At 34.9% G+C, this 23,572-nt stretch overlaps 1 protein-coding gene across 1 annotated transcript in view; it reads left to right on the forward strand.

Moving 5' to 3' along the window:
* Window positions 1-23,572, forward strand: part of LOC111158295 (SEC63 homolog, protein translocation regulator) — a 74,851-nt gene that overhangs the window by 29,549 nt on the left and 21,730 nt on the right. Inside the window, exons 5-16 of the mRNA XM_022520232.1 lie at window positions 3,402-3,463; window positions 4,060-4,118; window positions 5,651-5,701; window positions 6,918-7,026; window positions 9,114-9,208; window positions 9,307-9,439; window positions 11,167-11,259; window positions 12,677-12,831; window positions 14,622-14,769; window positions 17,543-17,625; window positions 20,455-20,514; window positions 20,720-20,893. Coding sequence (XP_022375940.1) covers window positions 3,402-3,463; window positions 4,060-4,118; window positions 5,651-5,701; window positions 6,918-7,026; window positions 9,114-9,208; window positions 9,307-9,439; window positions 11,167-11,259; window positions 12,677-12,831; window positions 14,622-14,769; window positions 17,543-17,625; window positions 20,455-20,514; window positions 20,720-20,893 — 1,222 coding nt within the window. The remainder of the gene's footprint in view (window positions 1-3,401; window positions 3,464-4,059; window positions 4,119-5,650; window positions 5,702-6,917; window positions 7,027-9,113; window positions 9,209-9,306; window positions 9,440-11,166; window positions 11,260-12,676; window positions 12,832-14,621; window positions 14,770-17,542; window positions 17,626-20,454; window positions 20,515-20,719; window positions 20,894-23,572) is intronic.

Consider the following 23,572-nt stretch of genomic DNA (forward strand, 5'->3'; position numbering starts at 1 on the left):
AAAAACTTTTAAAAGTAATAAATAGATTCACTAAAGTTGTAGAATACAATATTAATACCTAGAAATTGGTTGCATTTTTATGCACTAATAATGAAATAGCAGGAGAATTTAAGAAAAAACAATTTCATTTATAATTGCATTAAAAAGAATAAAATACCTAGAAATAAACTTAAGGAGGTGAAAGACCTCTGTACTCTGTATAAAACACTTATGAAAGAAATTAAAGATGATACAAATAAATGGAAAGATATTCAGTGCTCATGGATTGAAGAATTAATATTCTTAAAATGTCTCTATTACCCAGAGCAATCTGCGAATCCCATATAACCCCTATCAAAATACCAATAGCATTTTTCACAGAACTAGAATAATTCTAAAATTATATGGAACCACAAGAGACCTCAAATAGCCAAAGCAATCTTGAAGAAAAAGCTGGAAGTATAACAGTTCCAGGTTTTAAGATATACTACAAAGTTATAGTAACTAAACTGTATAAAATAGAACAAAAATAGAACACAGATCAGTGGAACAGAATAGAGAGCCCAGAAATAAATCTGCATTTATATGGTCAATTAATCTATTACAAAGGAGGCAAAAATATATAATGGGGAAAGTCAGTCTCTTCAAAAATGATGCTGGGAAAACTGGACAGTTACATGCAAAAGAATTGAACTGGACCACTTTCTTACATCATACACAAAAATAAACTCAAAATAGATTATAAAGACCTAGTTATGAGACCTGAAACCATAAAACACCTAGAAGAACATAGGCAGTAATTTCTTTGAGATCTGTCATAGCGGCATTTTTCTAGATAAAAATCACAAGGCAGGGGTGCTGGTGGGCTCAGTCAGTCAATAGAGCATGCAGCTCTTGATCTCAGGGTTGTGAGTTAAAGCCCCACATTGGGCGTGGAGCCTACTTAAAAAGATTTAAAAGAAGATTGTAAGGCATGGGAAACAAAAGCAAAAATTAACTTTTGGGACTACACCAAAATAAAAAGCTTTTGCACAGTGGAGGAAACCAGTAAAACAAAAAGGCAACCTGCTGAATAGGAGATGTTTGCAAAGATATATTCAATAAGGGGTTAATGTACAAAATATATAAAGAATTTACATAATGCAACACCAGAAAACCAACAATACAATTAAAAAAAGGGCAGAAGACCTTAATAGACATTTCTCCAAAGAAGACATGTAGATGGTCATTAACACATGAAAAGATGCTCAACAGCACTAATCAGGGAAAAGCAAATCAAAATCACAACGAGTTATCACCTTTCATCGTCAAAATGGCTATAATCAAAAAGAAAAATAAGTGTTGGCAAGGATGTGGCAGTTTCTATGCACTGTTGGTGGAAATGTAAATTGGTATAGCCATCATGGAAAATAGTGTGGAGGTTCCTCAAAACATTAAAAATAGAAATACCGTATGAGCCAATAATTCCACTGGTGAGTTTTTACCTAAAGAAAGCAAAGACATTGATTCAAAAAGATACATGCACCCCTATGTTTATTTCTGTATTAATTATAATAGCCAAGATATGGAAACAACCCAAGTGTCCATTGATGGATGAGTGGATAAGGAAGATGTGGTATACATACACACATACACACACACACACACACACACACACACACACACACGACTATTATTCATCCATAAAAAAGGATGTGATTGTGCCATTTGTAACAACATGGATGTACCTAGAGGGTATTATGCTAAATGAAATAAGGCAGAGAAAGACATACCGTATGATTTCATTTATATGTGGAACTTAGAAAACAAAACAAATAACTGAAGAGCAGAAACAGACCTATTAATACAGAGAACAAACTGAGGTTGCCAGAAGGGGCAGGGATGGGGGGGATAGGCAAATTGGGTAAAGGGGAGTAGGAGATATAGATTTACAGAAAAAATAAGTCATGGGAATAAAAGGGGATTTTTAAAAATAAGTCATAGGGAACATAGTCAGTGGTATCATAATGGCATTGTGTAGCGAAAGATGGTAGCCACACTTGTAAACATAGCATATCTGTTAAATTTGTCAATCTCTATTTTGTACGTCTGAAACTAATGCAGTATTGTGTGTTAATTCTACTTCAATTAAAAAAAAATTAGGGGGTGCCTGGGTGGCTCAGTGGGTTAAAGCCTCTGCCTTTGGCTCAGGTCATGATCCCAGGGTCCTGGGATAGAGCCCCGCATCGGGCTCTCTGCTCAGCAGGGAGCCTGCTACCCTTCCTCTCTCTGCCTGCCTCTCTGCCTACTTGTGATCTCTGTCTGTCAAATAAATAAATAAAATCTTAAAAAAAAAAAAAAATTAGGGGCACCTGGCTGGCTGAGACGGTAGAGTGTGCAAGCCCCATGTTGGGTATAGAGCTTACTTAAAAAAAAATAATAAAAAATAGAAATTATGGCTTAGAATAAAAATTGAAGTCACTGAAAATTTTTGCTATTTTTTTTAAAGGTACTTCTGTATTTTCTCTCTTGTTGAATAGAAAACTACATTCTATCCTATGTGTGTATGTTCTGGAAAGGTTAAAATTTGATTTGGACATAAACATAATCTTTTGCCACTTGGTCTTCAAAAAATGCCTTTCTAATGATGTTACTCGTCATTTTGTGTGTGTCTGCCTTGTCTGCTTAACAACATTGTAAAGTTTTTGAAGGAACTGAAATTTTCTTTTAGTGTGTTTTTAACATCTATTTTGGGACCTGGAATAAAACCACTTTCATTCTGTGCCTTGGCCATGGCCCAGATCAAGAGTTATATTTCTTTTTACGTGTTCGAAAAATCACTCTGTCATTTTTATATTGCTGGGTTAGGAAACTCTTGCTTTAGCAGGTATTTTCCAAGTCCTTCTGGCATTTGTTTTAGGAGAAAATTGTGACCTCAGTATAATGCAAATGACCTTTTCTATAGCAATGGAATTTTATAGGTGTTCATTTTTTCCTTTGAGAATGTGGTACCAGTTTTGGAGGGATTATTATCAATTTCTATTAAGTTTATAAGTAGGTACAAATTATTAAAGTATAAATAATGGTCACTGAAGAAATTTTGGAAAATATATAAGGATATAAGAAAAAAGTCACCTATAATCCTCCCTGCCTTCTCAGAAAAATGTAGTAACCTTTAAAGTTTTATCTTCCAGCTTGAACTGGCAAAACTTGAGAACCCATGGGCCAACTAGGAATTTCTATGAAGGCTCAGTAGTTCTCATTTGCTTAAATGTAGAACTCCTTGCTTTCCTCTCTTTTTTTGCTGATTTCAGAGAGGCTTTTCTTGATTTTCTAAAATTAATATCTATAAGAAATGAGTTGGTTAGCTAATAGAGTTTGTATATATGAGTACTTTTCAGATATGGCTTTCTAATTTTGCAATTTTATTCTTTTAATGATAGTTTAACTGATGAAGAGTCGCGGAAAAATTGGGAAGAGTTTGGAAATCCAGATGGCCCTCAAGGTGTGGTAAATAATAATTAAAAATTACTGGTGATATGGCGTGTGTGTGTGTGTTTATGTGTGTGTATGTGTATATATATGTATAAAATGAAAATATTAATAGATTGAAAGGAATATTTTGATCTTTTTAGTTTGTGAAAAAGAAAATTATAACTCAAGGAGTTAAATAGATATGTAAATGAGTTCTCTTTAGCTAATTTTTATTTTTCTTTCTAGCAACCAGTTTGAAAGATAGAACTTAGATTGGATTGATGAGATGAGTAATCACTGTAATTATTCAGAATTTCCAGCTAGCAGTTGATAAAAGTTGGCTGAAAACAATCTGTTTTTCTTTATTGACTTTAAACATTTTCTTGTATATTCATAGTGTTTGCATACACAGGAATTTAGATTTACTAAGGAGGAATTCATGTACTTTGGTTGATTCTCTCTCCCCCTCCCCGAAAAATCCATGAACTTTTATGTAATGGGAACACACATTATATTATCTCAAAGCTTTTTTTGGGGTGGGGGGAGTTGGGAGGCAGAATTTCAGGATATAACTAAATAATAAAACTGAAAGTGGAGATTCTTCTGAAATAACTCTTTCTATTTTAGCCACAAGCTTTGGAATTGCCTTGCCAGCTTGGATTGTCGACCAGAAAAACTCAATTTTGGTGAGAGCATGTAAATAAGACACATTATCATGTGTTAGATAGATCTTAGTAATATAAAGAGAGCTATAACAAAATACTGATGTGCTGTTTTTAATGTAACTGTACTGTGAAAACTTTTTACGTGATAGAAAAAAGAATTGGTTCTCATTTGGTTGCTGTACGGGCAGTGTGTTTTTTTTTTTTTTTTTTAAGATTTTATTTATTTATTTGACAGAAATCACAAGTCGAGGGAGAAGCAGGCTCCCTGCTGAGCAGAGAGCCCGACGCAGGGCTTGATCCCAGGACCCTGAGATCATGACCTGAGCCGAAGGCAGAGGCTTAACCCTCTGAGCCACCCAGGCGCCCCCGGGCAGTGTGTTTTAAATGTAGTTTTAAAACCTTAGTTGTGATTTCTTTTGGAGTGGTTTCAGGTCAGGTCTTATCCTTGGTTTGGAGAACTATGGTTTTATATGGTATCCTAAATAGTACTCAAAATTTAAATTATCCTTCATTTCACATTTATCCAAGCTAAATTATAATGTTAACATATACTAAATTAATGCTGTATATATCCCCTATGGTACTTAAGGAGGCAGTAGGATGTCAGAGTTTCTTTTTTTTTAAGATTTTATTTACGTGGGAGAGAGAGAGAGAGGAGGGGCAGAGGGGGAGGGAGAAAGGATCTGAAGCAGACTCAACCAGCTGAGCCACCCAGGCACCCCAGGCTATCAGATTTTAATCAGTGATAATGCTATAACTCTAAAACATCTTAAACTAAGATAAACTAAGAATAGATGTTTCCCTATTTCACATTTCTTAAAAACAATTAGGGGCTGTCTTTGAAGCAATAAAAAACAAAATTCATATAGTCTGTAATTTGTTTAGAAAAATGGCTGTTTAATGTTATTTCATGGCTGACAAGCATTCATCATCTTCAGGGATAAATGGTTTTATATATAAAAGAGTCTGTCATGCTTAGAATTACTGTGGGAATACTGGAGAAGAGAAAGATAGTTAGCTAACTGATTTGGGATCAAGTAGTAGTAGAAAAATCTAAGACCAATAGATAGAAATTACTTGTCAACAGAACATTATGAAGTTGCTCCTTGATGGGAACCGGGCTTCTATGATTTATTTCTAAGACACTAACTACTTGCTAAGGTGTGCATCTGTAAGTATCTGGATGGACAATATCATTTATAAAGCTGGTTTGATGGTGTTATCTACTCAGCAGATTAAAAGATAATTTATTATAGCGGATGAAAGCATACATTTTTAGAGTCGAAATGTCTGGATTACGCTTCTGGCTCCACCACTTAGTGGCTATGTAACCTGCGACAAGTCATGTAACCTGTGTATGCTGCAAGTTCTCTATTTGCAAAAGGGAGATAATAATGGTACCTTTCTCACTGAGTTTGAAAATAAGGATTAAATGAAATAATATGTGAGGAGTGCTTTTGAGAGTGCCTCCCCCATGTAGGCCTAAAAAATAAGTGTTCTTAAATGTTACAATTGACGTGTGAAAACCGTAATTATTTTCTTTTCAATTCTAGGTTTTACTTGTATATGGATTAGCATTCATGGTTATCCTTCCAGTTGTTGTAGTAAGTTCTAACTCTTTATTAACAATTTTTGGAAAGGGAATTGATGGCATGCTTTGGAGTCTCCCTATAAGATTGCAATTTGTATTAGAATTTAATACCTGGATCCTTGAATTTTAAGAATCTTATATTCAGCTAAACTTTAAAGGTCTTCTAAAGGTGATACCATTTGAGTATGTTAAAGTATATCTCCTCCTGATAGAAAAGTTACACACAACTGAAATAATACAGGTGTATTTAGAGTTTAGAATGTCTTCCTTTATCACCTTCATCAACTTCAACTTCATTTCTTTGTTAGGAAAATCACCAATAAGATTGGTATTCTCCCTTTGAGATTTAAAAAAAATTTTTTATTTATTTTTGAGGGGGGAGGGGCAGAGGGGAGAAGGAGAGAGAGAATCTCAAGCAGACTCTCTGCTGAGCATGGAGCCCAGTGCAGGGCCGGTTCCCAGGACCCTGAGATCATGACCTGAACAGAAATTAAGAGTTGGATGCCTAACCAGCTGAGGCACCCAGACACCCCTTTCAGATAGCTTTCTATAGATTGTATATACATACACACTTTTAAAAAAATATGTCATCTTACTGTATGTATTGTTCTGTGACTTTTTTGCTTCCTATATTGGAGCTATAACATACAGAGCAACTTCATTTTTAAAAACTATTTCATAATACTCAATATGGAGATAACATCAAGTTTATGATTTTACTGTTACTTTTGTGACTGGTGGTTTTCTTTCTGGGCTTATAGTTCCTCTGAGTCCCCATAGTAAGCTTAATAATTAACTTGTCGTGCCTTCTTCATAGGTTTGTTGTGTGAGGATCCAGCTATATGGAATCATGTGAATGAAATAGCATATCAACTATAAAATTGCTCCTGCACTATAACTTACCAAATATTTATTAAATACAAACTGTGTCAGGAACCAGCTTGTCGCTTTTGTGCAGTGGGTTGTTTTGTTTCTGTTTTGTTTTCAGCTTCTAACTGAACCATAAATGTTTTAATCCTACATATGTAGTGAGGTAGGTTGATGTTTAGGTGTTGGGCAGTATAAATACTAGCTGAATAATTTGAAATTTGTAACAAAGCATATGTTCTTAAGTTCAGGTATTGTTATGAACAGTTAGAAAATTTGACCAGAAACATACTCTGCATCAAACCTAATATTTATTGTGATTTTGATGCTTTATTTATTGTTTAATTTTATTTGCATTTTAGGGCTCTTGGTGGTATCGCTCAATACGCTATAGTGGAGACCAGATCCTAATACGCACAACACAGATTTATACATATTTTGTTTATAAAACCCGAAATATGGATATGAAACGTAAGTAAATTTAAGTAGCTACGATTTTATTTTCTGAATCATTTATATGATACATATTCAACTGGAGACATTTCATTTCAGTTTTGTATTCTGTTCATATAACTAAAGCTGGAAGAGAGTGCTAACACTTTTTGTCCCCATGTACTGTATTTCTATTATTACCACTTACTCAGCTATATATATATATTTTTTTTTTTCCCCTAGAAATTTTATGGTAAAGCTTCATGTGGTTAATTTTGTAATAATACTAGCTAATATTTCTTGAGTATTTTGTTGTATACCAGGCATTGCTAGGGAATATGTATGTGTTAACTCATTTAATCTTTATTTTGCTCCCATAAGTAAGTTACTGTTTTTAAGCACATTTTGTAGATGGGGAAACTGAGCTTAAGGATGCATACAGTAAGTGGTAGAATTAGGATTGAACTCAAGCAGGCTGGTTTCCAGGCCCTAAATCAGTGCATTATACTGTATTAGTTTCAATAAAATAAGTAGAGGTCTTGGATATGTTGAAAGAAAATTGCCAGAGTGTTTCATTCCCAGTCTTATTTCAGAATTTCTTTATGGAAAAAAAAAAAGTTCCATCTAAAATACTTTCTTTGATTCCATAAATCTAACATTATAAATTTAATCCTTGGAGCATATAGTATTGCCTTTCAGAATCACTGCTCTGCAGAACTTATAGACATATAGACAAGCCCTCCATCCCCTCCTTAGGGAAAAAAAAAAAGGAAGATACAAATTTTAAAAAATTTTTGTTCCAAAACCTAAATGGAGTTTTCTGTAGTTTTGATTTGCCAGTTTTATTAATTTTTTTTTGATAGAAAAAGACTTCTCAGAAAAGAGACTTCTCAGAATCCTATGACTATGTGAACAGATCTTTTATTTTTGGAATGAGCAAATCTTTTACTTCTGAGGAATAAGTGGCTGTTACTTTCCTTTTTGCACACATATATCACTTTTCCTTATGTTGAATTGAAGTATCAATATAGAAACCCCCTTATTATGAAAGTGCTTCATGTTTATAATGTGTTTTAATGTGTTTTTTGCATCAGTGATCATGATTTCTATTTCTGATGGTGACACTTTTCCTTACACAGTTCTGCCTGAAAAGCATTGTTTAGCTGCTGGTGGGCTTGGCTATGTATCCTAGATTACTTCAGTGTTGGCGTCATTTATTATATAGCTGTTTTAGGAGTTGTTTCATGAAACATTTGAGGGTAGTGATTGGCATACACATATACTGTGCCTGCTGTGTGTCAGGCATGTCCTTAGAAAGTGAGGCCCATAGAGAGGTGAAGAACATTGTCCTAGGTCATTTAGTTAGGGAGTGAAACTCTAGGGTCTATGCTGTTAACCTCTGTACTGTCCTGCTTTTTGTGAATACATTGTATGTATTTTCTGCCAGAAGGTAAGATTGATGACTGTAGTGCCAGTCTTTAAAGAGCTTGTACAGGCTAACGAGTAATGCTAATAGTATATGTGGCTGCGAATCATGTGTACATCAAAGAACATTTCCCACAAACCCTCCAGAATTCCATAATAAAAATTTCTGTAAATTACAGAGTATTTCAGTTTACTTAAGACTTTGAGAAGTCATGAAGTAAAGACACCTAAAACTCTTTTTAACTCCTTGTTTCTCAGCCTTGCTTAACTATGGAGTCCCCTCTTTTTCACATAATAGTTATCAATAATTATTTAATAATTACTTATTAATAATTTAATAATAATTACTCTATAATTAGTTAATAATTACTTAATTACTCTACAGAAAGTTTCAGTGGAATATATGCTTAAGTCTAGAAACAAATGCTGTTTGAACTGATTTTCATGCATCCAGTGCTTCGGGGCCCTTAATTTGATGTGTATTTCTATTTACTTGTGATAGGTAATATTGTACGTGTTTTAAAAAGTGAAATGTTTTTTATGGGAAAAATGAATACTTGTTAGTGGAGTGCAGATGATTTTTAGCTTTACGAGCAAGTGGAAAATTGCCTTAGTGTAGGATTAATGAAATATCATAGGAGAGGAAATTATTAGGTAAGCAAATGTATTTATTTACCTTCATGTTACTTTTGTTTTCTTAGGTCTTATCATGGTTTTGGCTGGAGCCTCTGAATTTGATCCTCAGTATAATAAAGATGCCACAAGCAGACCAACAGATAATATTTTAATACCTCAGGTTAGGCCTATTGCCCAGATTCCTTGATATAAGCATTTAGGTATTAAGGTTAATGCTTTTTTAGGTATATTTTTTAATAATTTTTTTATTTACTCTAGCTAATCAGAGAAATTGGCAGCATTAATTTAAAGAAGAATGAACCTCCACTTACCTGCCCATATAGCCTGAAAGCCAGAGTTCTTTTACTATCTCATCTTGCTAGAATGAAAATTCCTGAGACCCTTGAAGAAGGTATGATTCTAATATCTGCAGGGGTTTTTGTTTTTTTAAGATTTTATTTATTTTAGAGAGCACACATGAGCTGGGGAAGGGATAAGGAGGGGGAAAGGCTCTCAAGCCGACTTGAAGCTGAGGATGGAGCCTGGGGTGGGGCTCCATCTCACGAACCTGAGATCATGACCTGAGTCGGGTGCTTAACTGACTGAGCCACCCAGGTGCCCCTCTGCAGGTTTTAATGGTACAAAAGCAGTGCATTTAATTAGACCTCGTGGTGCAGTGTTTTGGTCCTGTTCTTTTTTCCACAAATAATTGCTCAAGGACCTTTTAAAAAGAAATCTTTATGCTGCATAATTCACAAATATTTTGAAGGTCTAAAGTAAGATTTTGATAAATGTTAAAATTTAGTATTTCAAGGTGAGAGAATACTCTGAGAAATGTTTATTCAGTTGCAGATTATATAGTAATTTCTAGTGACTTTTTTTTTTTTTTTAAAGATTTTATTTATTTATTTGACAGACAGAGATCACAAGTAGGCAGAGAGGCAGGCAGAGAGAGAGAAAGGAGGAAGCAGGCTCCCTGCAGAGCAGAGAGCCCGATGTGGGGCTCGATCCCAGGACCCCGGGATCATGACCTGAGCCGAAGGCAGAGGCTTTAACCCACTGAGCCACCCAGGTGCCCCTCTAGTGACTTTTTAAAAAAGATTTTATAAGCTTTTCAAGCTGTTTGGGGGAAGAAAAATGGATTTCACAACAAATATCTTAGTCAACCACCACTACTACCATCACCTCCAGCAGTGATTCCTGATAAGGGTTTAATCTTTATTGAAAGCTTCCTAAATTGCTTGAAGCCTCCTCTCTATGTAAAAGAAAAGCAGTGGATAGGACAGTGCTGTTTCCAGGGGTGTCATGAATTTGTCATTTCTTCTTTACTTGGCATTACTTCATTTGAAGTTTCAAGAGAAAATTATTATTCCTAGGGAATAAATGTTCTTTTGAATAAAGCTCCTCTTCATCTGTCCCTTTTTGAAGCCAAAAATATAATAAAATGCTTCTGAAAACAAGGCTTGTTGATGCTCAGTAATTGGTGATAAGATAGGATACTTGTGATGGAATGAAGGATCGCTATTTAGGCATTGTTGGAATTGCAAATTAATCAGTAATTCTGATTTTCCTAATATTCTGTACAGATGTGAATCCATCTCCATTTCTTATCAATTATCTAAGAAACAGGGAACAAATACTTTTTTAGGTTGAGTACTAACCCCAATGGATGATCTTAATAGTTAACTGTTATATGCAGTAAAAATGAGTCTGTCTCTTTCCCCTTCTTCCCCCTTCTCTTTCTGCATTGAGTTAACTTTTATTCTCAGTCTTAGCCTTTGGACTTATTCATAGTTGTAGAAACTAGGGACACAAGAAGATTCTTAAGGTTCTTAAATATAGTAAGATTAGAATTAAGTTTAAAACTGTTCTTCTAGAAAAGGGAGGTAACTTACAAAGCACACCACCATAATACTAAAAATTTGCCTTCAGAACATCTAATCTGAGCTAGGGTTCTCTCACTGATTTTTGCCAGTGCTGCTTAGGGGAAACTGTTGTGTTCAACCTGTAAAATTCTGAGGTCATGTGAAATATTTGTGGGACAGCTTAAATTTAGTATTAGTCTAGGACTATAGATGATAAAGATGTTTTAACTATAAAAGTGGAATGATTTGTTTCAGGTTTTCTATTGCTTTGCAGATCAGCAATTTATGTTGAAAAAATGCCCTGCCCTGCTTCAAGAAATGGTTAATGTTATCTGCCAGCTAATAATAATGGCTCGGAGCCGTGAAGGTGAGGTGGGAATGTAATTAATTATGTTGTCTTTTTTCTTGTAAGCTTCTGCAGAGTATACTTCATAGTTTCAGGAAGCATTTATGAGCACCAACAGTAATTCTGCCTGTAGAGAAGTTGAATCGGCTTTCCAACTTCTGGTTCATGGTTTTTCTTACTTCTTTCCTATATTTTCCATTATGCAAAGTCTTGATCACACTCATGTTTTTGAATTTACTTATTGTCTTATAGTTTGTTGTCACTTATTTATAAAGATTTAAGATACCTTTTCCTTTTTTTGAATATTTTTAGAGTTAGGTTTTTCTTTATTTTAACAATGAGTTTGAAATAATTTAAGTGATGATGACTCATCTGACATGTAGTATTTTTCGCATGAAGGGAAAAAAGACTGAGGGGAAAGAAAAAAGAATGAGGAAGTTTGTGGTCAGTAATGGAAAGGGAGACCCTTAAGAAAGGAGATAATGGTTGTGGTTTGTTGTTATGGCTGATATCAGTTCTTGGCATGGTATCAGTATGTTATTGATACTGATAATTTACTGTTTTGGGAGGTGATGCAGAGAATTATTCTAGCATTAACCAATGCTTGTTGGATAATTATTGTTGCATTTGAACATGTTTATATGTTTTTGGTATCTTACAACTTTTATTTAAAATTAAATTTTAGGAAGTAACATACAGTGCAGCATTGGTTTCTGGAGTAGAATTCAGTGATCATCACTTACATACAACACCCAGTGCTTATCACAACAAGTGCCTTCTTTAATACCCATCACCATTTAGCCCATCCCTCACCCACCTTGTTCCATCAACCCTGTTTATTCTCTGTCATTAAGAGTGTCTTAGGGCTTCTCTCTCCTTCCCCCCCTCCCCCGGCCACTTCCTATATGTTCATCTTTTCTTTCCTAAGATTCCACATATGAATGAGATCATGTGGTATTTAATCTTTATCTGACTTTTTTCACTTAGCATAATACACTCTGGCTCTGTCCACATTGTTGCAAATGGCAAGATTTCATGCTTTTTGATAACTGAGTAATACTCCCATTTTATATATATGCACACCACATCTTTACCCATTCATTGGTTGATGGACATTTGGGCTCTCTCTATAGTTTGGCTATTGTTGATAATACCACTATAAACATTAGGGTACATTCTCCCTTCGAATCTGTATTTTGTATCCTTTGGGTAAATACTTAGTAGTGCAATTGCTGGGTCATAGAGTAGTTGTAGTTTTAACTTTCTGAGGAACCTCCATACTGGATCTTACAACTTCTAAAGGAAAATCAACACTATGATCTTAAAATTTGGGGTGTTAATGATATTCATATGAGTCATGTTTTTGTGATGAGTTGTATACTCTGGAACATATAAAAAGTCCAGCCTTGTTTTTTCTTTTACTCCTATTCTTTCTAAGAAAGGGAGTTTCGTGCTCCAACTTTGGCATCCCTAGAAAACTGCATGAAGCTTTCCCAGATGGCTGTGCAGGGCCTTCAGCAGTTTAAGTCTCCCCTTCTACAGCTCCCTCACATTGAAGAGGACAATCTTAGGAGAGTTTCTAATCATAAAAAGGTAATTCTTTGCCACTTTAAAATCTGCTTTAAACAGTTTGTCATGTTACTTAAAGGCAACACGAATGAAAAGTGTTCTAGAAGGGTTTACTGTGAATTTCTTAGATTTAGAATGTCTTAAACACTCTACAGCTATCCCTAAAGTAGTTCTGTTAGCATTTTCTTAATTAGGTGTTTTATACTATTTACCTGCTATAAGTGATTTTACTACTTTGGGGGGGGGTCAGTGCATTTTAGCAATTAAGACTTTATATTATGGTATCAGAAATAAATGTACAAAGTAAAAATGCACTATGTGCTTTCCATTCGTTTCATGCCTGGCTTTAAGGTTGGGCAATGGTTTATTGGTTGAATAGGAATAAAAAAAAATTAAGTTCTCAAAACATAAGTAGATCAAATAAAGATGCTTCTAGTTTAGGTAATATAATCTATAGTAAAGATCTGGTAATCTTAAGATATGGCAAAAATATGTATAAATGAAAAAACTTGAGGAAATATAAGAAAAAGCAAATTATAATTCTGATAGGAGATTTTGAACATTACTTTGTATACATTAGACAAAGTGGGTAGAAGATAGACATTGGATTTGGTAGCATATTAAGGTAGAACTAATGTGTATTAGAGATTCACATATGGGTTCTCTGTCCTTTCAGGTAATTGTATTGCCCTTATAAATTTGTTCACATTTTTAATTGAAAACTGTGTAATCCAAAAGTGGGCATTCTCCATTCCTCATGATCTAAGCCCTGTCTGTGAAAGTAAAATATTAATAACTAATACCAAATGCCTGGAAATTAACACTCTTCTAAGTATCCCTTAAGCCTAAATGGGTATTACTGTGGTAACAGACAGCTGTATTTAGAAAATAACAAAAATGAGAATATTGTATAGTAAAATGTTAAGGGTGTAGTTGTACTTGGAGATAAGTTCATACTCTTACAGGTTTTTATCATTAAAATTGAAAATATGGGTCAGCAAACTGAACATATCAAATGACAGTTGTTCCTGGTTGGGTCAAGATTCTATGAATATTACTGTTTTTTCCCCCTAACTTTATTTTTTCTAAATGAAAAAAATTACCCTGTATTAACTTTGTAATTAAAGAAAAATCCTAAATTTGAATTTCTTTGGATAAAAGGCCATGAAATGCTATAAAGTTGTATTTTTTGCTTTGAAATGTGTATGCAGATCTTCCTCAGCTTACAGTGGGGTTACATCCTCATAAAGCCATCGATCGTAAGTTGAAAATATCCTAAGTCGAAAATGCATTTAATACACCTAGCCTACCAAACATCATAGCTTAGCTTAGCCTACCTTAAATATGCGCAGAACACTTACATTAACCTACAGTTGGGCAAAATCATCTAACACAAAGCCTGTTTTATAATAAAGTGTTGAATATCTGTCTCTTGTCATTTATTGAATACTGTACTGAAAGTGAAAAACAGAATGATTGTATGGATTGTTTACCCTTGTGATCGCGTGGCTGACTGGAAGCTGCAGTTCATTGCTGCTCCCCAGCGTAACGATAGTGTGGTATCCAATATCATTAGAACTGGAAAAGATCAAAATTCAGAGTACAGTTTCTACTGAGCGCATTGCTTTCTCAGCATTGTAAAGTTGAAAGATTGTAAGCAGAACCATTGCAAGTTTGGGACCCAGTATAATCTTAGCATTTTTCTAAAAGTTTCTGGATTTTGTTTTAGTGAAACATGCTAATTTTCTTTTTGTGAAAAATTCTATGACTTTGGAATTTATTTTCTTTTTCTCTCTCTCTCTTTTGAAATTCAGTACAAAATTAAGACTATTCAGGATTTGGTGAGTTTAAAAGAATCAGATCGTCACAATCTACTGCACTTCCTCGAAGATGAAAAATATGAAGAGGTTATGGCTGTCCTTGGTAGTTTCCCATACGTGACTATGGATATAAAATCACAGGGTAAGTGGGAGATTTCCCTGTTGACCATTTTTTCCCTTTTGATAGATTGGCTTTTGTTTATGTGGGTTGAAGTTCTCAAAACATTTGATACCATAATGTGTAATTTGACTTCCCAGAACTGTAGTTTACCTGTCAGATTGGCTGTAATGGAATATGATATATGCATAATAGTTTTGAGAACACTGATAGAATCCCATAGAACCTTACTTTTGTCTTCCTCAGAATGGGATTAAGCCTGAGGACTCTGTTTTGTAGTTCAAGTTTTAGGAATATCTTAACTTTTCAAAGAATGAAAGATTTTCAGGTGCGCTGAAAAATACTTGAAGTGTATATTGTTAGTGTAAAAGAAATAGCTGCTTAGTTCTAAAATTAATTTTAAAAAGTCCAGTTTAGTAAGCCTTGGAAATTGCCATGTTCTGTGCCACATTTCATGTGTTTTTCTCAACATGTCTCTGTGTCTGCTGGGGTGAAAAACTGATTTTTCTACCTACACAATTGTCCTATGAGTGTCCATTTTAATAGCTGAATAATAGTATCTTATGGTGGTGACAGAATTAGAGATTGTTGCTCCATGCCTTCATTGTAACATTATTCTGCATTTTGACATTTATTAAGTTCCTGTTGTGAGAACAATCTTGTGGGACCAAGAATACAGGGATGTATTAGGAATGGTATCTGTCTTTAAACAGTTTATAGTGTAGTTGAGGAAATAGGACGTAGACATAGGATTAAAAACAAAGAAACATAAGGCAAGTGTTAAGTGAATGACACAGACATTGTGCTCTCTCTGTTCATTCAACAACTGTTGAGTGCCACTCATTTTTTTGGGTTTTTGGGAAATACTAGTAAGACAAAGCTTCTGCCTTATTGGGTTTGCATTCTAATGGAATTGAAAAGAAGAAAATGGCTTTCAAAGACTGGGGTGTTTGAGAGGTAAAGTAAACTGCAATCTGGTTTCGTTTTGGCTGGAGTGTAGGATACATGTAATGAAAACTGGGACTGTGGGGAGTTTGGATTTCCTTGTGATCTTACTGGGAAACTTCATGATGTATTTCATTCCGTAGCATCTTGCATAGACAATTTACTATATTTTCACAGTGCTGTCCAAATGTGTAATATGAGTAATATAGTTAATGGAGGGAGAGTAGAAGAATTTTAGAAGCAGGAAAGGGGCAACTTCAAGATCCAGTGCTAGAGATGGTGGATCACTTTCCCACATTGCTTAGAGGCTGTATAGACTCTCCTATAGGCTTTTTCTCCACTTGAAAGCCTCAAATGGCAGGTAGGTATTGTTGGAGCTGTTAATTCGCATGTGGTGCTCATGCAACTCTGAGTTGTTGTGCAGTGTTGACAAATGTGTAGCCCAGATTTGATATGAGATAATGGAGACTTCCAGATTGAAGAAAGGATATTTTATCCTTCTTTTTAAATAATAATTATTATTTTTTCTTTTTTAGAGTGTGAGGCAGGGGCTGGGGGGTTGCGGGGAGATGGCAGAGAGGGAGTTGGGGAGGAGCAGAGGGAGAGGGAGAGAGAATCTTAAGCAGGCTCCATACTCAGCTTGGAACTGACTCAGGGCTTGATCTCCATACCCTGAGATTGTGGCCTGAGCTGAGATCAAGAGACGGATGCTTTATAGACTGAGCCACCCAGGTGCCCCAGGATATTGTATTGTTCTTGATGCCCAGCTGTTGCACCTCACAGCCAGTAATGGAGGAGAAAGCAGTTACAGTTTCTTGGAGGCTGTTCTTTTCCAACTGGTGGTGTGTTAATGTAGGCCAGAACAGAGTATGCTAATCTAAATCTGTGTAAAATAAACATAACCAACTTAGATAAATCTGTAGGGAGAAATACAAAGTGAAGAAAAACTCTTACAGATAAAATTTGGAGGAAAAATGAATTTGAATAAGATAGGATAATTTATTTTATTTATTAATCTTAACATTAATGTTTATTTTAATGTTTATTAATTTTAATGTTAAGTTTATTTCAATAGCTTTTAGCAGTATGTGTAGCAAATGTGGTTTCAAAAAAATTAAATTGCAAAAGCTTTTTAAGCTTTTGTTTTTACTGTGAACAAAACTCTTAAGTTCTTGCCTTAAGAAATAAATTTAATGTGACTTGGAATACTATTATTTTATTTTTGACAGGCAGACCGGCATTGATCATATAGGTAAAATCTTGTGAATACAAGGTTTGCACAATTTAATAGAGTGACAGATTTTTATATCATTAAGAAAGAAAGTTGTGGTACAGTCGTCCTTACATTATGCTTTGTTTTAAAAGACCAGGGTTTGGGGCGCCTGGGTGGCTCAGTGGGTTAAAGCCTCTGCCTTCAGCTCAGGTCCTGATCCCGGGGTCCTGGGATCGATCCCCATATTGGGCTCTCTGCTTGGCAGGGAGCCTGCTTCCTCCTCTCTCTTCTCTGCCTGCCTCTATGCCTACTTGTGATCTCTGTCTGTCAAATAAATAAATAAAATCTTTAAAAAAAAAAAAAAAGACCAGGGTTTGAAGCTTGGCAGTGCCAATATAGCCATGATGTGACCTCAGGCATTTTACTTTAGTTTTGAACCTCCCTTTCTTTAAAGTAGAAATAATCTTCAGAGACCTATTTTAAAAATTAAATGAGTGCATTGTTGAAGGCATCTAGTGGAGTGTTTTATATAGCGTAGACAGTCAAAATATTTGTTACGAAGTTTAAAATATATTTGAAATACTGAAATACCAAATGGAATTTTATTGTTTACTGTGATTTTTTACTGTCGTCTTGTAGTATTGGATGATGAAGATAGCAACAACATCACAGTAGGATCCCTAGTTACAGTGTTGGTTAAATTGACAAGGCAAACAATGGCAGTAAGTAATCTCTTTTTATTTTTATGCTTTAACAGTTATGTGTTTAAAAAAGTTATGTGTTGGGGCGCCTGGGTGGCTCAGTGGGTTAAGCCGCTGCCTTCGGCTCAGGTCATGATCTCAGGGTCCTGGGATCGAGTCCCGCATCGGGCTCTCTGCTCAGCAGGGAGCCTGCTTCCTTCTCTCTCTCTCTCTGCCTGCCTCTCTGTCTACTTGTGATCTCTCTCTGTCAAATAAATAAATAAAATCTTTAAAAAAAAAAAAAGTTACGTGTTGAGAGGTGAAGGGGAAAGGAGGTACAGACTTCTGATTATTGAATAAGTAAGTCATGGGATTCAGAGTATAGCACAAGGGTATTATAATAGTGTTGTATGGTTACATAGTGTAACATATGGAGTTCTTGAATCACTATGTTGTACTCCTGAAACTAATGTTTAACATTGTGTGTCAACTATACTTCAATAAAAAAAAGGGAAAAAAAGTTATGTGTTAAAGTTCTAATATTTTCTCATTTTAAGTCACATATTCTCAAAGTCAAAACTATTACAGTAGTAAAATCTAATTTTACAAGTCCTCTTAGTTGTTTTGATATTTTAAATTAATATTCATAGTTTTTCACATTAGTTTTTACATACAAAAAACCCTTGATAATAGATTAATTCTTTATGCGATGATTTGTTAATTCCCTATAAAACATTGTAATAATAAGGTAATGTGAGTATAGTATTTAAAGTACTGTATAAAGATTAATTATTGATTATTGTTGGAAATTTCTTTACCTATTCCTTCTTGGTCGACTCTGAATTTACTCTTAATTTTTTAAATTATAGTGAAAACATTTTTTTTCTAATTATCTGAAAAAGTCATGCTGGCTGGGGAAAAAACTTCAGGTAATGCAGAAAAGTATAGGAAGAGATTAAAATCACCTAAAGTCCTGCCACTCTGAGATGATTGATCTTGAAGCTCATCACTGAAGATACCCTAATGCATGAGTACCTGTGGGGTTAAATGATGCTTTCACTATAATGGATTCTTTTTCTCACCCACCTTCCTCAGGAAACCCCTTGTCAGTCCGAGAGGACCAGAATTGAGTCTTGTGTGTATCCTTTCATCTCTTTCTCTGAGCTCATATTTACTGCCTGGGCCTTTACACTTTATGTATATATAAATACACCCTGGTACTTTTCTGATTTCCTTTCATTAAATTTAATCACATTGTATATGTTTCCTGTACATCTTGTTTTTCTTAGTTTCTGTTACATATTTATATTACCTCCCAAGTCAACTCTTACCTCCCGAGTTAGAACTATAGTTGTAACTCATTTTTAATTGAATGTACTATTTTTAACTCTATTAAATTTGCACGCATCATTTAGTAATTGCTAAAAATCTGATCTTCTCCCTCCCCTTACCAGTTGTCACAAGTTAAAAAACTTATTGGTCATCTATTTTGAAAGATTACTTTATCTGAAAGATAGCATATTCAACTAGTGGGAGATTTTAGCCTTTTCTACTCTGGAGCCTGTGAATATCTAATGTACTCTGCCTTTAAACCCCATCTCTAAGATCTCTGGTCGGAAAAGCATACTTTAGTAGGATATATCAAATCAAAGATGTAGATTTTATGGTAACAAGTGGTAAGGAAGCATTTGTGTTATGGGCGCTGGATGAGAAGCGGGAGAAGAGGAAACCTCAAAGCCAGTGGCTAGAATTGGGCATAGAATCCAAATTCATATAACCTACATGCTTTGGAATTCCCAGTCTGAAAATGAGTAAAAATTGGTCTTAGGCTGTTGACACTTCTGGGGTAATTGGTAGGGAAAAAAAAAATTGCCTTGGAGAAGGGAAAGAATCAAATACTTATCTTCAAGTTCTTGTATGAACCGAACCTCAGAGTAATTAAGTATTAGAACCCAGCTAATAAATGAAGAAATGAAGCAGAGATGGTAGAATTAGACTAGGGATTGGCACACTTTTTCTATAGAGGTCCAATTAATAAATTTTTAGGTTGTATGGGCCACTTGGTTTCTGTAGCAACTACTGAATTCACAAATGGGCATGGTTGAGTTCCAGTAAAACTTTTATTTGAAAACCGGGCAGTGGGCCATAGTTTGTGGACCCCTGAATTAGGCTAACAGTTTAAAAGCCTGAGTTATCATTATTTTTATTTGTTAGCTTTAGTAATTCCAGGACGTTTATTAAACACAACCAACATCACTTATGATCTTCTAGTATAGATTCTCACGGAAATGTTACTGGAATTTAAATCCTAAATTTATGCCTTTTATTCTGATCCTAAGTGGATTATATAGTGGGTATGTTTTTCGATTATATGGGTTTTCTCAGTGTTTCACCCATTATGTATTTTATTTATATATGTAATTAATTTTAAAAAAATTTAAAAAATTTTGTTTTTCTTAAGTAAACTCTACCTCTAGTAAGGGGCTTGAACTCAAAACTCTGAGATCAAGAGTCTCACACTCTACCAACTGAGCCAGCCATGCACACTTCCATAGTTATTTTAAACAATGAAATATTCTTGAATTTATAGTGTTTATGTATCTTAAGTCATTGCATTTGTAAATTCAAGTAGAATGCACTTTTCAAAATGTATTCAAGACTGATGTGAGATATTTCTGAAGGTAACTTTTGAAGTGTCATTTAGTAATTGGTGAGTTTGCACGCATCATTTAGTAATTGCTAAAAATCGGATCTTCTCCCTCCCCTTACCAGTTGTCACAAGTTAAAAAACTTATTGGTCGTCTATTTTGAAAGATTACTTTATCTGAAAGATAAATATAGGTTCATAGACTTCATATTTTTCCTCCCTAGGAAGTATTTGAAAAGGAGCAATCTATTTGTGCTGCAGAGGAACAGCCAGCAGAAGATGGGGTAAAACTTGATTTTTCTTACTTCTCTTTCCTGGTGAAGCTTTGAAGTGTTTTGTTAGGTTCTCTGATTGATTTTTATTGTTGTGGGAGAGTAATTCAGTTTGTGAAAGCATTTAGTTTAGCCGTTTTTATCTAAAAATTACTCTGACTCCCAAATGAAACTATTGCTATAACTTCTGAGTGTGTATGTGTGTTGTGATTTATAGCAGGGTGATACTAATAAGAACAGGACAAAAGGAGGATGGCAACAGAAGAGCAAAGGACCCAAGAAAACTGCTAAATCAAAAAAAAAGAAACCGTTAAAAAAAAAACCTACACCTGTGTCCTTACCACAGTCGAAGCAACAGAAACAAAAACAGGCAAATGGAGTTGTTGGGAGTGTAAGTTTATTACTGTTATCATCATTATCTTTGAGTTATACACTAAAATGTTCAAATCCTATGTGTTTAGCTCCTCAAATTTTACATATGTATGTACCTGTGATACCCAGATTAAGACAGAAAACTTTAGCACCCTAGAAAGCTCACCTGTGTCCCTTCTCAGTCAGTGACCCCTCCATCTACCTCCATACCTTCCAGTTCTGGCTGTTATTACCATAGATTACTTTTTTTTATTCTTAAACTTCATTTAAGTGGAAATATGTTTGTCTTGCTTTCATTCAGCATTATGTCCATGACACTCATGTGTGTTGTGTGTAGCAGCTGTCCATTCTTTGTGTGTATGTGATACTCCATCTTCTGAATACACTAGTTTTTCTATCTGTTCTGTAGCTGGTGGACATTTGGGTTGTTTCTAGATATTGCCTGTTATTGAATAAAAATGTTGTGCTTTATGTACATGTCATTTTGTGGACATTTCATTTTCTTGGGTATGTACCTAGCGGTGGAATAGCTGGGTCATAAAGTAAGTGTGTGGTAGCACACTGAAAGAGCTTGTTTTCCAAAGTTGTGCTATTCTATATTCCTACTAGCAAAACATGAGTTCAGTTGTTCCGTATCCTCACTAGTGCTTGGTTTTATCATTCTTTTTTATTATAACCACTACAGTGGGATCTGTAGTGGTATCTCCGTGTGTGGTTTTTATTTACCTGATAACTAGTGATATTGAGCATCTTTTCATATACTTAACCAGCCATTTGAATATCCTCTTTATCTAATGGGTTGTCTTATGGATTTATAGGATTCCTTTGTATATTTTGGATATGAGTCCCTTTTTACCCTCTTAATGGAAACTTTTGATGGTAGTTAATTTTAAGGAAGTCTTTCATTGATTTTATGGTTAGTGCTTTTGAGTCCTGTTGACATTTTTGCCTATCAACGATTTTAATATTTTATTTATTTATTTGAGAGAGAGAGCGAGTGAGCACAAGCAGAGGGAGTGGGAGAGGGAGAAGAAAGCAAGCTCCCTGCTGAGCAGGGAGCCCAATATGGGGCTCTATCCTACAACCCTCAGGTCATGACCTGAACCCAAGGCAGATGCTTAATTGACTGAGCCACCGAGGTGCCCCACAGTATTGAGTCTTTTTATTCATAATCATGCTTTATCTTTATTAACTTGGATCTTCCTTAATTTTTTCTCAGCAGTGTTTTGTAATTCCCAGTGGCAGAGGTATGACACATCTTTCATAAGATTTACCCTTTTATATTTGATACTTTCTGGTGCTGTTGCCAAGAAAACATTAAAAGAAACCCATTCTTCAGTGTTTATTGCTGGTGCATAAAGTTACAGCTGTCTTCTAAATATTGACCTTGTATCAGGGAGTCTTGAACTGACAATATGGGTGTACCACGTTTTATTGTGCGTCAGTTTCTTGCACTTGGCAAATACTGCATTTTTTACATATTGAAGGTTCATGGCAACCCTGTGTTGAGCAAATCTGTCAGCATCATTTTTCCAGCAACATTTGCTCACTTTGTGTTTCTGTCACATTTTGGTAATTCCCTCAATAATTTCAAACTTTGTATTATTGTATTTGCTATGGTGATCTGTGATCAGAGATCACAGCTCGCTGAAAGCTCGTATGATGGTTAGCATTTTTTAGCAGTAAAGTATTTTTTAATTGTGTTTTTTTAGACAGAATACTGTTTGCATACTTAACATACTATAGTATAATGTGAATATAACTTTTATATGTAGTAGGAAACAAAAAAAGTCATTTTGACTTTATTGCGATAATCTCTTTACCGCAATGGTCTGGAACCGAACCTGGAATATATCCAGGGTGTGCCTGTGATTCTGACCATTAGTAGGTACTTTTAGATTTTCTGTGTACACAGTCATGACGTCTGGGAATAAAGACAGTTTTACTTTTTTCTTTAATCTTTCTGCTTTTTCTTCCTTTCTTACTGTATTGGCTGAAACTTTCAGTGTAATGTTGGTTAGGCGTGAGGATGGTGCTCACCCTTGTCTTCTTGTTTATCTCCAGGAGAAAGGGAACAAACTACTAAGCGTGATGTTGGCTACAGGGTTTTTGTAGATATTCTTTATCAGGTTTGCTGAGAATTTTTATCTTGAGCAATACTGAATTTTATTAAATGTCATCTCTCCATTTGTTGAGGTGATGGTGTGATTTTTCTCCTTTCTGTAATATAGTGAATTATGTTGAAGCATTTAGAAATTTTAAACTGTCTTTGCATTCCTGGAACAAATACAACGTATTATCCTTTTTCATATTTATCTAGATTTCATTATATTTGTTTAGGATTCCTACATCTATTTTATTTTATTTTTTTCCTACATCTATTTTTATGAGAGAATATTGTTTTCCTTTCTTGTAAATACCCTTGCCAGGTTTTGTATCAGGTTTATACTTACCTCATTAAACAAGTTAGGAAAGTATTCTTTCTTTCTCTTTTTCCTGGAAGAGTCTGTATAAGATTGGGTTTGTTTCATATTTGGAAGAACTATCTAGAGAAGCCATCTGGGCTTAGAGTTTTTAAAAAGGGATTTTAGGGGGCGCCTGGGTGGCTCAGTGGGTTAAAGCCTCTGCCTTCGGCTCAGGTCATGTTCCCAGAGTCCTGGGATCGAGCCCCACATCAGGCTCTCTGCTCGGCAGGGAG

The sequence above is a fragment of the Enhydra lutris genome, unplaced genomic scaffold (genome assembly GCF_002288905.1).
Source record: "Enhydra lutris kenyoni isolate GAN:26980312 unplaced genomic scaffold, ASM228890v2 scaffoldscaffold58, whole genome shotgun sequence".
NCBI lineage: Eukaryota > Metazoa > Chordata > Mammalia > Carnivora > Mustelidae > Enhydra > Enhydra lutris.